Raw genomic sequence first — 14,783 nt, forward strand, 5'->3', positions numbered from 1 at the left:
CGATGATACATATTTGTCGATCCGCACTATGATGCGATGATACATATTTGTCGTTCCGCACTATGATGTGATGATACCTATTTATCGATCCGTACTATGATGCGATGATACCTATTTGTCGATCCGCGCGATGATGCGATGAGTTGGAAGAAGTTCAGAATGATAATATTATAAACTATTTACATGAGTATTTGGCGGATGCCAAAAGTGTTTCTACTCATTGTTGAGATACTTTGCTATACGAGTACACGAGATACATATGCTGATGTCTATTTTAATATTTAGTTATTTACAATTTGAGATATACGGTATATACATGAGGGTTTCCTTGTTTGGATTATTTCGCTCGACGTACTACGTCTCAAGTTGTAAGTTTCTAAATATTAATTCCATTAGATACAGGGAAAATGATCTAGGTAGACTATTCTTAATAAATAGAGCCTCCCCTTCATCATCTAGCAGCCCTTCCCCTGGGGGCGGATGGAGGTGAACTTGCTGTAGCGCTCTGACGCTCTTGTTGTTGTTCTTTTTCTTTTATTTTATTTCTCATTTCAGGCGGCTCAGAGCATCGGAGAGTCGCAGGGTGACGGAGTTCTTGCATAGTCGCCGTCGCGTATTTTTACTAGTATGGACTCCACAGTGATCTTATGTTTCCATTTAGTCATTTGAGTTTGTACTCATATTGTTAAGGCAATATGCCTTAGTACGATTTCTAATCAATTTATGTTGAGACATATCATGTTATTTTAGACTCCAGATGTATATCAGTTGTATTCCAGTTTAGTTTATTTGGGACATGATTTCATTTATGAGATATATCTTTCCGTATCATGTCTATAGTATTTATTTCCCTTATTTGCCTGTTTTGTACCTTCATTTATATTGGTTTCCACTAGAGGATATTACTGTAATTGATGAAACATGTTGTTGCACAGTGGAGGTGCATGACAGGTTTGACATCTCTGGGTTCACCTTGGACTGCAGCCAAGTGTGAAAACAGGGTCGTCACAGTTGATATCAGAGATCTAGTTCCAGTATCCTTAGGATCATCCTGTGTTGAGTCGTGGAGGTAGAATAGAGTTTCCTAGGATTCATGTATAGAGTTCGATAAGAATTTCTTAGAATGAGTGAGGACGATATATGCGTATATCTCAAAAATTTTGGATTTTTTTTTGACTACCTTACTTTGATTTAAAAGTATTTTCATGAATAATTTATTATTAATTTTTTTTTGACTACCTTACTTTGATTTAAAAGTATTTTCATGAATAATTTATTATTAAATATGTTTTCACCTGAGGTCTCAATACTGTGTCTTATAAACCATCTGCCTGAACTTTAGATGGCGGGACAAGGACGCGGACGTGGTAGGCCTCGTACAAGGAGAGATAAGCAAGAGGAGCCAGAGCCGCAGCATGCTCCAACCGCGCAGCAGCAGGCCCCACCAGAGCCGCAGCAGTCTTCGCAGTACCTTATTGACCTCATGGCACCTATAACAACTATGTTAACAGCACTCAAGGAGCAGATGACGAATCATGTTCAGCCAGTTACACCACCACCGGTGATTCCAGTCATTCCCATCTCGGAGGAGACCCCAGAGATCACACCAGGGATTACACCACCACCAGCTATAGGGCAAGCAGCAGAGCAGGAGGCTTGGCTCCGTTTAGTAGAGCGGTATAAGAAGATGAGGGCACCAGAGTTTCAGGGGTCATCAGATTCACTTGCAGCTCATAAATGGAAGGAGGATGTGAGTAACATACTAGACTTACTTGGTGTAAATTCAGTGCAAAGGCAGAGGCTAGCAGCTTACAGCCTTAAGGGTGATGCCGGAGGATGGTATCGACTTCAGTTTACCCCAGAGCACCGGATGACTCTCACTTGGGAGGATTTTGTATACTTCTTTGATGAGCAATACATCTCTTCCGCGGCACGGGCCGGGAAGGAACTTGAGCTGTCCAGATTAACGCAGGGAGACATGACCGTAGCTGATTACGAAAGCAAGTTTATGAGTCTGCTTCACTTTACGGGCATGTGACAGACCGGAGAACGCCAAGCACAGATGTTTCTAGCGGGGCTACGTCCTAGCCTTCGTCGATACCTCGTTTCCAGGAGGTTTCACTCAGTTCGAGAGGTAGCTAATGCCGCCATTTCTCAGGAGACCGAGATGACTATGTTCCAGAAAGACAAGGAAGGAAATGCTAAAGCAGGACAGACCAGGGATAAGGGCAAGGGTAAGAGACCTTTTGCCGGACCTGGAGGACCCCAGCAATAGGGTAATGATTTTCAGCATCAGCAGCAAGGACAGTTCAAGAGAAGACCACCGCAGGATCAGAGGAGGCAGCAGCAACACAAATTTCAGGGGACATGCCACAACTGTCAGAAATTTGGACACAGAGCAGCAGAGTGCCGTAGCGCACCAAGAGGAGGCCAGCAGCAAGGTCGAGGACACGGTCAGCAGCAGAATCATGGTCAGGGCCAGCAGCAGCAGCAGGGCCGCGCCTACGGTCAGCAGCAGCGGAGGATCGAGGCACCACCTGTCATTCCGAGGATTGAGGGGCCAACAGGCCAAATACGTGCTATCCAGGAGATTCCTGAGGCACAGATGGCCCCGTATGCTCCACCACCACCAGTTCAACAGTTACCAGCCACCGGCAGGGTTTATGCGGTCATACCACATGATCAGGGTGCGAGCGGAGCCATAGTGGAAGGTATCTTTCTTGTGAATTCCTTTCCGGCTCGGATCTTGTTCGATTCTGGAGCTTCGCATTCTTTTATTTCTCATACCTTCATGGATAGGCTTCAGTTAGTTGCACATCCTTTAAACGTACCACTATCCATCTCTACTCCTCTAGGGGAGATATCCATATTAGAGAGTATCTGTAGGAGCTGTGTCATCAGTTTAGATGAGTCCGAGTTTCTTATAGATCTGATCGTGTTGCGGATGTCGGAGTTCGACGTCATTCTCGGTATGGATTGGCTTTCATCCTACATGTTAGTATCGACTGTTTCGCTAAGACAGTCAACTTACGAGCGTCCGATGGGTCTGAGTTGATCGTAGCGACTTCACAGGGCAACCAGTTTGCGGAGTCTCTTCTGGCATACGTCGAGGAGGTGATGCTGAGGGACCAGAGTGCTGATTTGTGTGAGACTAGAGTTGTCTCTGATTATCAGGATGTCTTTCACGACATACCTAGATTACCTCCTATGAGAGAGGTTGAGTTCTGCATCGAGTTGCAGCCGGGCACAGTACCGATATCCCGAGCACCCTATCGTATGGCACCTGCTGAGATGAGGGAGCTATAGACCCAGTTGGATGAGTTGTTATCTCAGGGCTTTATTCGTCGGAGTCATTCTCCATGGGGAGCACCAGTCCTTTTCGTGAAAAAGAAGGACGGTAGTATGCGATTATGTATCGATTATCGTGAGTTGAACAAGGTCACCATCCGAAATAGGTACCCATTACCGAGGATTGATGACTTGTTCGACCAGCTACAAGGAGCGCATTATTTTTCTAAGATTGATCTTCATTCTGGCTATCATCAGTTACGAGTCCGGGAGATGGATATTCCCAAGACCGCCTTTCTGACTCGATATGGGTCCTTTGAATTTCTCGTCATGCCATTTGGGCTGACCAATGCACCCGCAGTATTCATGGATTTGATGAATCGGTTTTTTCGTCCATACTTGGACCAGTTCGTGATTGTATTTATCGACGATATCCTTATCTATTCGAGATCGGAGGCAGAGCACGAGCAGCATCTACGATTGACATTACAGACCTTGCAGGAGCATCAGTTATACGCCAAGTTCAGCAAGTGCAAATTCTGGCTATCAGAGGTTAGATTTTTAGGCCACGTCATCAGTAGAGAGGGCATTGCAGTAGATCCGGACGAAGGTTGAGGCAGTACTAGAATGGGAGCCGCCAAAGACCGTCACAGAGATTCGTAGCTTCTTGGGTTTAGCTGGCTATTACAGGAAATTCATTCAGGACTTCTCGAAGATTGCGACGCCACTTACACGCCTTACGAAAAAGGGTGTACAGTTCATTTGGGACACAGAGTGCCAGAAGGCTTTTGAGACATTAAAGACAAAGTTAACTACAGCACCGGTTTTGACTATTCCGAGCAGTGATAGGACATTTGTTGTCTACACAGATGCGTCATTAGTAGGCCTAGGAGCCGTTTTGATGTAGACCTAAAGAGTAGTAGCTTGTAGCTCTCGACAGTTAAGGACGCATGAGCAGAACTATCCTACGCACGACTTGGAGTTAGCAGCTGTGGTCTTCGCACTGAAGACATGGAGACATTACCTGTACGGGGTGCAGTTCGAGTTATTCACAGACCACCAGAGCCTGAAATACCTATTTTCTCAGAAGGAACTCAACCAGAGGCAGCGGTGATAGGTCAAGTTCATCAAGGATTATGAGTTCGCGATTCAGTACCATCCAGGGAAGGCGAACGTCGTGGCTGACGCTTTGAGCAGGAAGCGTCAACATCGGGTTATGGCTTTGAGGTGTTCGTTGTACCGAGATCTTTACACTCTTAGCCAGTTTGATTTCAGGCCAGAGACCTGCGGGAGCAGCGCATTTTTGGGAACTATGTCAGTGCAGTCATCTTGGAGTAATAGAGTGGTCAAAGCTTAGCTAGCGGACTCTTAGATTCAAACCCGAAAGGAGGAGATTTCCAAGGAGCCCAAAGCTGATTGGACCGTTGGAATAGACGGAGGCCTTCGAATGAAAGGCAGATTAGTTATGCTAGCTAGTGCAGAGCTGAAGAAGGAGTTGCTTGATGAAGCGCATCGTTCTAGGTACACAGTGCATCCAGGCACAACAAAGATGTACAAGGACCTGAAGAGACACTTTTGGTGGAGCGGCATGCGTAAGGAGATAGCAGAATATGTCGCTAGATGCTTTACCTGTCAGCAGGTGAAGGCAGAACATCAGAGACCAGCAGGAACCCTACAGCCTTTACCCATTCCGGAATGGAAATGGACGTGTATCTCTATGGATTTCATTGTGGGGTTACCGAGGTCAAAGAAAGGAAACAATTCTATTTGGGTGATAGTTGATCGGTTGACGAAGTCAGCATATTTTATACCAGTGAGAACTACCTACACCGCCGAGACTTATGCGAGAATCTTCATTCGGGAGATAGTTCGACTACATGGAGTTCCAGAGACGATCGTGTCAGATCGAGGCTCAGTTTTCACTTCGTATTTTAGGAGGAGCTTTCAGGATTCGTTTGGTAGCAGATTATCATACAGCAGTGTATTTCACCCGCAGATAGATGGGCAGACGGGGAGAGTAAACCAAGTCTCGGAGGACATGTTGCGAGCTTGCATTTTAGACTTCCAGGGCATCTGGGAGGACCACATACCTTTGATCGAGTTCGCTTATAACAACAATTATCAAGCGACGATTGGTATGGCTCCGTATGAGGCATTGTACGGGAGACCCTGTAGATCCCCGATTTGTTGGGCAGAGTCGGAGGATAGCTTATTGCTTGGGCCAGAGCTTGTGAGGCAGACTGTTGAGAAGGTAGCATTGATTAGGGAGCGTATTCTTGCCGCTCAGAGTCGGCAAAAGAGCTACGCAGATCAAAGACGACGACCTTTGGAGTTTCAGGTTGGAGATTTTGTTATGTTAAAAGTATCACCAATGAAGGGCGTTAAGCGATTTGGAAGACGAGGAAAACTTGCCCCGAGATATGTTGGACCATTTCGGATTACCAAGCGTGTTGGAGCGGTTTCATATAGATTAGATCTTCCAGCATCGATGTCAAGTGTGCACGATGTATTTCATGTGTCGATGCTTAAGAAGCACCTACGCGACGAGGAGCAGCGGAGGGTGATTGATACATCTGAGATCGAGATTCAGACAGATTTGTCCACCATTGAGGTGCCAGTTTGCATCCTTGCTAGAGAGGACTAGAGACTAAGAAATAAGGTGATTCCTTTAGTTAAAGTTCAATGGAACTGGAAAGGAGCTGAGGAGGCTTCTTGGGAGCGCGAAGAGGATATGCATCGCGACTACCCACACCTGTTTGAGCAGGTAAAATTAATTGATTATGACTTGTTTGTGTTTATGATTATTTATATGGTCATATTTATATTTAATGCTAGAATAAGGGTATTAACACTTAGCTCCTAATCATTCGGAACACATGGTATATATATGGGGGGTTCCTTGTTTGGATTTTTCACCCGACGTACTAGTTTCGCTTAATTAGGGGTTAAGTGAGAGTATTTACATTCTACATTGTTGAGTGTAGATATTTTTTATTTCATATCTAGAGATTAATGGTACGAGATGTATATGTGAGGGTTTCCTTTGTTGTGGGTAAAGTTTCATTGAGTTCTGACGACGGAGACTGAAACACTATTTTGAGACAGTATCGCGTCTACTGACATCTATCGTATTTGTATTTTTAATAATTTTTATATTGATCATATGGACATGAGGTTTACACCATTGATCTTAGAATGATGAGACGGTGCTATGGGTAAATTTTTGATGATTTCTGAGAATAGAGTCTGAAATCCTATTTTTAAAAATAATATAAAATATTATATATATATTTTTTCTCTCTTTTTCCTGTGCCACCAACTCCTCACACTGTGCCACCTACCCCCTACCCTCATCTCTCTATAAAAAGGGACAGAGCTCCTCACTCTCTGCACACACTCAACGAGAGAGAAAGAGAGAGAAAGAAGAGAGAGAGAGAGAGAGAGAGAGAGAGGAAGAAAAGAAAGGGAAAGAAGAAGAGGATTTTGGCAATTCGAAAAGTAGGAACGGATAGGGATTCCAATTTCAGAGTTCAATAAAGGCAAGTTCATCTCTTTCCAAACCCATCCCCAGTAAATTTTGATCTTGATGAATATACATGATATTGATGAATATATATGATATTGATGAAAAAACATGATATTGATAAAAATTGATGAATATACATGATATTGATGAATATACATGATATTGATGAAAAGACATGATATTGATAAAAATTGATGAATATACATGATATTGAAGAAAAGACTTGATATTGATGAAAATTGATGAATAGAATATAAGACTAAATTCCTAAAGACATGATATTGCTAGCTAGAACTATACGTACATGTCTACCGCTGGAAATACTGTTACTATTTTATACGTATGATACTATTCATACATACGGTACTATTCATAAAAACTGTTACTATCATATGTACGGTACTATTCATGAGTACTATTCATACATACTGTGGTACTATTCATAAATACCATACTATTCATACGTACGGCACTATTCATATGTACGGTACTATTCATAAATACCGTTACTATTCATACATATTGTGGTACTATTCATACGTGCTGTTATTGTTCATACATACGACACTATTCATAAGTACTGACACTATTCATACGTATGGATACTATTTATACATACTGTTACTATTCATGCATACGGTACTATTCATATGTACTGTTACTATTCATGAGTACAAATACTAGTCGTAAAGTACTGTTGCTATTAGTAAGTACTACTACTATTCACAATTAGTTAATACAGCAGATAGTCGGGGTTGGTAATCCTGACCATTTACTGGACAGTTTGGCCTAGTTTTATTTTCTGGAGTTTGTTTGCGCCGTTTTATGACGCTATCGCGGAGTTTGAGCCGCTCGATGTTATACTTACAGTCATGAATATGACGAAATACGCATTTGAGTATCCCACGGGGATTATGACGAATTGAGATCTATTTACTTGTGAGTTAGTACACCGCAAATAAGACTGCGATGATACCTATTTGTCGATCCGCACGGTGATGCGATGATACCTATTTGTCGATCCGCACTATGATGCGATGATACATATTTGTCGATCCGCACTATGATGCGATGATACATATTTGTTGATCCGCACTATGATGCGATGATACATATTTGTCGATCCGCACTATGATGCGATGATACCTATTTGTCGATCCGCACGATGATGCGATGAGTTGGAAGAAGTTCAGAATGATAATATTATAAACTATTTACATGAGTATTTGGCGGATGCCAAAAGTGTTTCTACTCATTGTTGAGATACTTTGCTATACGAGTACACGAGATACATATGCTGATGTCTATTATGATGCTTTACTTTCCAGTTATATTTTGATTGCTTAGTTCAGGGTTAATATTTAGTTATTTACTACCTGAGACATACGGTATATACATGAGGGTTTCCTTGTTTGGATTATTTCGCTCGACGTACTACGTCTCAAGTTGTAAGTTTCTAAATATTAATTCCATTAGATACAGGGAAAATGATCTAGGTAGACTATGCTTAATAGATAGAGCCTCCACTTCATCATCTAGCAGCCCTTCCCCTGGGGGCGGATGGAGGTGAACTTGCTGTAGCGCTCTGACGCTCTTGTTGTTGTTCTTTTTCTTTTATTTTATTTCTCATTTCAGGCGGCTCAGAGCATCGGAGAGTCGCAGGGTGACGGAGTTCTTGCATAGTCGCCGTCGCGTATTTTTACTAGTATGGACTCCACAGTGATCTTATGTTTCCATTTAGTCATTTGAGTTTGTACTCATATTGTTAAGGCAATATGCCTTAGTACGATTTCTAATCGATTCATGTTGAGACATATCATGTTATTTTAGACTCCAGATGTATATCAGTTGTATTCCAGTTTAGTTTATTTGGGACATGATTTCATTTATGAGATATATCTTTCCGTATCATGTCTATAGTATTTATTTCCCTTATTTGCCTGTTTTGTACCTTCATTTATATTGGTTTCCACTAGAGGATATTACTGTGATTGGTGAAACATGTTGTTGCACAGTGGAGGTGCATGACAGGTTTGACATCTCTGGGTTCACCTTGGACTGCAGCCAAGTGTGAAAACAGGGGCGTCACAGTTGGTATCAGAGCTCTAGTTCCAGTATCCTTAGGATCATCCTGTGTTGAGTCGTGGAGGTAGAATAGAGTTTCCTAGGATTCATGTATAGAGTCCGATAGGAATTTCTAGAATAAGTGAGGACGTTAAATACGTATATTTAAAAAATTACGAAATTTTTTTTTATGACAACTACCTTACTTTGATTGAAAGTATTTGCGTGAATACTTATCATGATATATTATGTTATTTATATATATGTTTGCGACCTCATTTACTGTGCACGCACGTTGACATCGTTTCGTTCGACAATACCCGAGGCAAGATCCCGCTCTCCCTGTTTCGTAGTTTGAATATTTATATTTATTATGAATTATTTGCATAGTTATTTGTAACCTATTTATCTGTGTGGGTTATTTGGTGAATAATATTAATTTAAAATATAGTTGTGTGATTAACAGTATTTTTAGAATAATGATAATAAAGTGAAGGAATTTATTTTGATAACAAAATCATTTTAGAAAATTTATAATATTTAAAAGAATTTATTTTGAGAAAAAGAATTATTTTAGAATAATAATGAGAAATAATTTTAAAAGAAATTATTTTGGAAAACGAATTATTTTCTGAATTATATAGTTGTTGTTCATGATTACATTTCATGTTTTGTGAATATTTTACTGTATTCGACATGTCATGATGTGGTTGCGTGAAATTTTATTATTATCTCCTTGTTGTGTTTGAGAACCTTAGTAGTTCATGACTTAGTGGCCTCGTGTGTCATGAACAGACCTAGTGACATGTGTGGGTGTGTTGACTGAGTTTAGGTGGTGAACCAGAGATATTGTGGAATTTGACTGTTGATTTAGAAAAACGAAAAGAGTTAGGATGGGGAAGTCATTGTTCATGTGTTCGGATGTGGCTATTGATGTATCTTCCAGGCTGCACTAGTGAGTTTGTGTAGCACTGAGATTGGTTTGTTGGGTCAAAGTGAAGTTTGTGTAGTCACTTTGATCCGTGATTTTGATATTCACCCGAGTTTAGTTTGAGTTCGAACCAAGCTAAAAACATATTGCGTGTAGTCCGTTGACCGAGTTTGTGTAGAGGTATTGGATGCACGTAGGGGATTTGTGAACAGCCAGTTATCCGATGATATGAGCGTTGACTCTGTGTGAGATGTGAACCAGTGACCTGTTATAGGATGGCTAGTTATATGACCTCGTTTCTTGGCTAGGTATGATTTCTTGTGAGATGTAGGCCAGTTGTATTTCTTTTCATACATAGACCGGGGTTAATATTAATTATCTATAATTTGAGACATATGGTAAACATATGAATTTTGATATTTTGGCTAAACCATGTTTTGAAACTTTGCACAATAATTATGTAGACTTAATAAAATATGTATATGATTGTTGTTAAGTCCAAAAACTAATAATACAATATTTTCATAAAATTGCATATTCTATGCAATAAATTCTTAAACACAATAATAAATATAAAATATGTAATTTCATATTTATAAACAAAAAAACCAAAACTTGTGTTGTATATATATATATGACTATATATATATACAAGGAAACCAATAAAATGTGTGTGATATATGATATTGAGCTTAACGTACTTAACACACATAATATAACACCTAAACTAAATTACCCAAGCTATGATCTTGATCTTCAATAAGCTCGACTTGGTACATTATGCGGATGAAGCTGAACTTGAATCTTGAACTTGAATGGCATAAGCTTCACTCCACAATTCCGCCAACCTCCATTGGATATAATCGTTGAGGCTCTATTCCATCCATCCTCCAACTCGTTGTTTGCCTAGAATAAATATGAAAACACAAACACTAGACAAACAACATTAGAAGTAAATTATTTGTTAAACATCATCAAAACAAGAAGGACAACAATCTCCCTCTTTTTGATGATGACAAACAATTTACAAAAAGGATATATGCATGAAAGGAAATGAATATACAAAGTATAATATATCATGCATATAAACAAGGATGAATATACTCATAATATTTCTCCCCCTTTGACAACATCAAAAAAGGGGACAAAAGAATGAAGAGAGCGAAAGCTCCCCCTATCAATAAGCATGGGTGAGTATAAAAAAAATAGGGATTGCTCCCCCTATCTAAATGCCTCGTGAATGTATGAAATGAATGCTAAGGCATACATATGTGAGAAAGCATAGATTAAAAACATGCTAAACATAACTCACATACAAAAAAGATAATGAGAACACATATAAATATGTTAATATGAAAGAAGTGTCTTATTAACACAAAAAATATAAAAACCATATAAATGAATAGATTTATGAAATCAAAAGAAGAGGAACATGAGAATCATGCAAAAAGTTTTCAAATAAAAACAAATCAACTAAAAGAAATCATAAATCAAAGTTTAAATCCAAAAACGTAAAATCAAATCATCATTGATTCAAAAATCAAGAGAGGCAAATATATCTAGCTCTTGAGCTAGTATCAACCCATATAAACATTTTAGCACCCGATAAACAAGATTTGGGAATAAACACCCAATAAATTCGGAGGGTTATATAAACACAAACCTCTCATCAAAACAAAAGAATTTGATCAATAAAAAAATTGTTTTCATGTTCAAAAGTATAATTTTTCAAAACCAAGAAAAGGAAAAAGAACAACACTAAAATACTTGGTTTTAAAAATCAAATTTATTTTGGTACCCAAGAATTCTTGGTACCAAGAGATTTAGGGACATGACCCCTATCTTTTAAGCTCAAAACCCTAGGGTTATGAACCCTCTTGGGCGCATGTAGTGCACTAACACGGTCAAAACGATAATCACTCAAATGACCCTTCCGATTGTAATTTGTGCAATGAAAGAGATCCATTTGTTTTTGTGGACCATTAGCTCGTGCACGGGAATCATTTGCAAATAAAGATTTTCTTTTAAAATTATTTTGTAAATGAGAAACATTCTTAAACAATGGTCTATTTGGAACATATTGCAACTTAGAAGCTTTTTGCATATCAAAACAAAATTTAGCAAGATGTCCAAACCTACCACAAATATCACATTTAATAGAATGTGGTCTACTAGCAGCATTTGGCAAATGAGATTTATTTTGCAAATCAAAACAATATTTGGCCAAATGACCAAAACGACCACAATGATCACATCTATACACATGAGCATGCTTATGATGAACAATGGGTGCATGTGTGTGTACATGTGATGAAGAATCTACATGAGATGCACAAGGAGCATTGACATTTTTATGTTTGTGTGCATCATAGCAAAATTTTGATAAATGACCTTTTCGGCCGCAATTAGAGCATTTGTAAACTTTGCTATATATGTGTGCATAATGAGTGGATGATGACTTAGATTTGGCACACATATCCATAAGCCTCTTATGATTATTAATGCACGTTTTTAAAGTTGAATCTAAAAATGAAATGTATTTATTCATAAGATTCAAATCTTTATTTTTAGGCACATATGCATTTTTATTAGAAGTAGAACATAAATAGTCATTTATAAAAGAAGCAGTATCATTTTGTATGTTCTCTACTTCTAACATGCCATTATCTCTTTCATGAGTTAAACTAGCAACATTTGAAGTTAAAAAAATATGATCCAATTTTAATTTTTCATTGTTTTCTTTAAGGATCACATTTTCATTAGAAATAGTTTCAAACTTAGATGCTAACAACTCATGATCAGATTTTAAATCCTCATGCTTGTTTTTTAAATCAATAAAATCATTTTGCAATTTCTTGTAGGCATGCAATAATCTTTCACTAGCACAAGCAAGTTCATCATTAGGTAAATCATTAATAGATTCGAACTCGCAAACATCACTAGGGCTATCGCCTAGTGCACGTGTGCATGACATTCCTTTTGAACTTGAAGTGGGATCCTCCAAATTAAGCTTGTCGGATCGCCTCCAAGTCTCCTTGATGTGCTTCAATAAATTTCCATAAGGTGTAAGCACTATCAAAATGAACAAACTTGTTAGACATAGATGAATCAAGAGCATTTAGCAAATATTCTAACAAAATATTGTTCATTGTAAACATACGATGATCATTTTTATTCCACTTGGATTTCTCCGTAGTGGGCACAATATAAACATCATCTATAATTTCCCATAAATCAAAGTGTTTAGATTGAACAAAAAGTTTAAATCTAACACACCATTGGGCATAAGGAAAATTATCTAATCTAGGAGCAATATTGATGGCATAACCTAAATAAGATGCATCATTCAAATCCATAATGTATATATGCAAGCAAGATACAAAAATCAAAAATTAGATTAGCACAAAAAGATAACTTGGATCTTTAACTCAAGGCAATTAGTCCTTAAATCAAAGAGCACCAAGCTCTGATACCAATTGTTAGACCCTAGAGGGGGGTGATTAGGGTCTTATGCTAATCTAATCCGATTTAAATACTAATTAAAAATTATAACAAAGTTATCCTAGCAATAACGAAATACAATAAGATATGTAAGCTAGGATAAATAATATGAGCAAAAAGAATATATCCTATATGATAAAATTATATGCAAGGATATATAAACTAGCACAAGATGATATATCCTACCAAAGAGATATACAATATGATATATGTAAGGATATGCAAACACAAGGGTAACATAAACAAATAAAATAGTGGATGAAATAAACAATGAGAGAAAGGCTATAAAGATGAACAAATATAAGTGCTAAGCCAAACTCAAACAAGCAATATGATCACGGAGTTCGGACATTCCGTCCTACATCTCCGCTCCCCACTCCCGGGGAGAAATCCACTATCACAATCGGGTTTTCTACGATCACCCGAATAACGTTTACACCTCACACTCGGTTTTCTAGCTAACCGAAAACTTTACAATCAACACTCTTGCAATCACACTCTACACCCTCACAAGTGTTGGACCTAGCCGTGTCTCCCTCAAGTGCTCGGTTACAACCTCTCCCTAGGCTCGTCAACTGACGCCACTCCTCTTGGAACGATCCCCGACTCTCACCACACACTCCTCTTGGTGTACAAGTGTATTACAAAGTGAATCTTACGATTAGGCTCAAAATAACAAGTGATTGTTCTCCAATATGAATGAGAACACAATGAAAGCTCACACTCAAAGTTACAATTCTCACCAACCCAAATATATTATGAATGCAAATATAATAAGCTCAAGTGGGTGTGTGTAAACAATGAGTGAAGTCAAAATCAAAACTAAACTCAATTAAAATCTAGCATATAGAAATTATAAACAAAATAATAAATAGCTAGAAATGAGTTTAGAGATTCTTCTCTGAATAACAAGATAGAGAGAAGGAGATTGAAGCACAAACAAGAAGATGATCTCCTCCACTTGTGAAAACTTCTTCACAAACAAAACAAACCCTTAAACACACTTTAAACCCTTGTTTAAAACTTGTTTTAAAAACTTCTTTTCATCTATAAAACATTTCTTAAGTTCTGAAAAGAGATCAGCAATTGGGTATTTATACCCACTCAAGATCTAAACAAAAACCCCAAACAAAATGACAAAACAGACCCCAGAAGACAGCTCAGAAAAATAGCCGTTAGTGTCTAACGGATCTATTGTCGGTCAACCGAAAATCCTGTCGGTCGACCGATGGAGAAGTTCGGTCGACCGACGGAAAAGTCTGGTCGACCGACGGAAAAGTCCGGTCGACCGCTATCCAGGTCAAAACAAAAGAGAACGAGCAGAGACTTCGTCGGTCGACCGGTGCGGTCGACCGATGGAGCTTTCGGTCGACCGGACCGGTCGACCGATGAACTCTCTGCTGCCCACTGACGGCTGAACATATGAGCGGTCGACCGGATCGGTCGACCGAAATCTGATACATGAAAATCTGA

The 14,783-nt window shown here is 39.0% G+C and overlaps 1 protein-coding gene across 1 annotated transcript; it reads left to right on the plus strand.

Annotated features, from left to right (window-relative positions):
* Positions 2,199–8,489, plus strand: LOC109841700. The gene is made up of 3 exons (XM_020410647.1): positions 2,199–2,234; positions 2,291–2,711; positions 8,450–8,489. Exons 1-3 carry the CDS (start codon positions 2,199–2,201, stop codon positions 8,479–8,481), a joined length of 489 nt encoding a protein of 162 aa, XP_020266236.1. The 3' UTR covers positions 8,482–8,489.

This window comes from Asparagus officinalis, chromosome 5 (genome assembly GCF_001876935.1).
Source record: "Asparagus officinalis chromosome 5, Aspof.V1, whole genome shotgun sequence".
NCBI lineage: Eukaryota > Viridiplantae > Streptophyta > Magnoliopsida > Asparagales > Asparagaceae > Asparagus > Asparagus officinalis.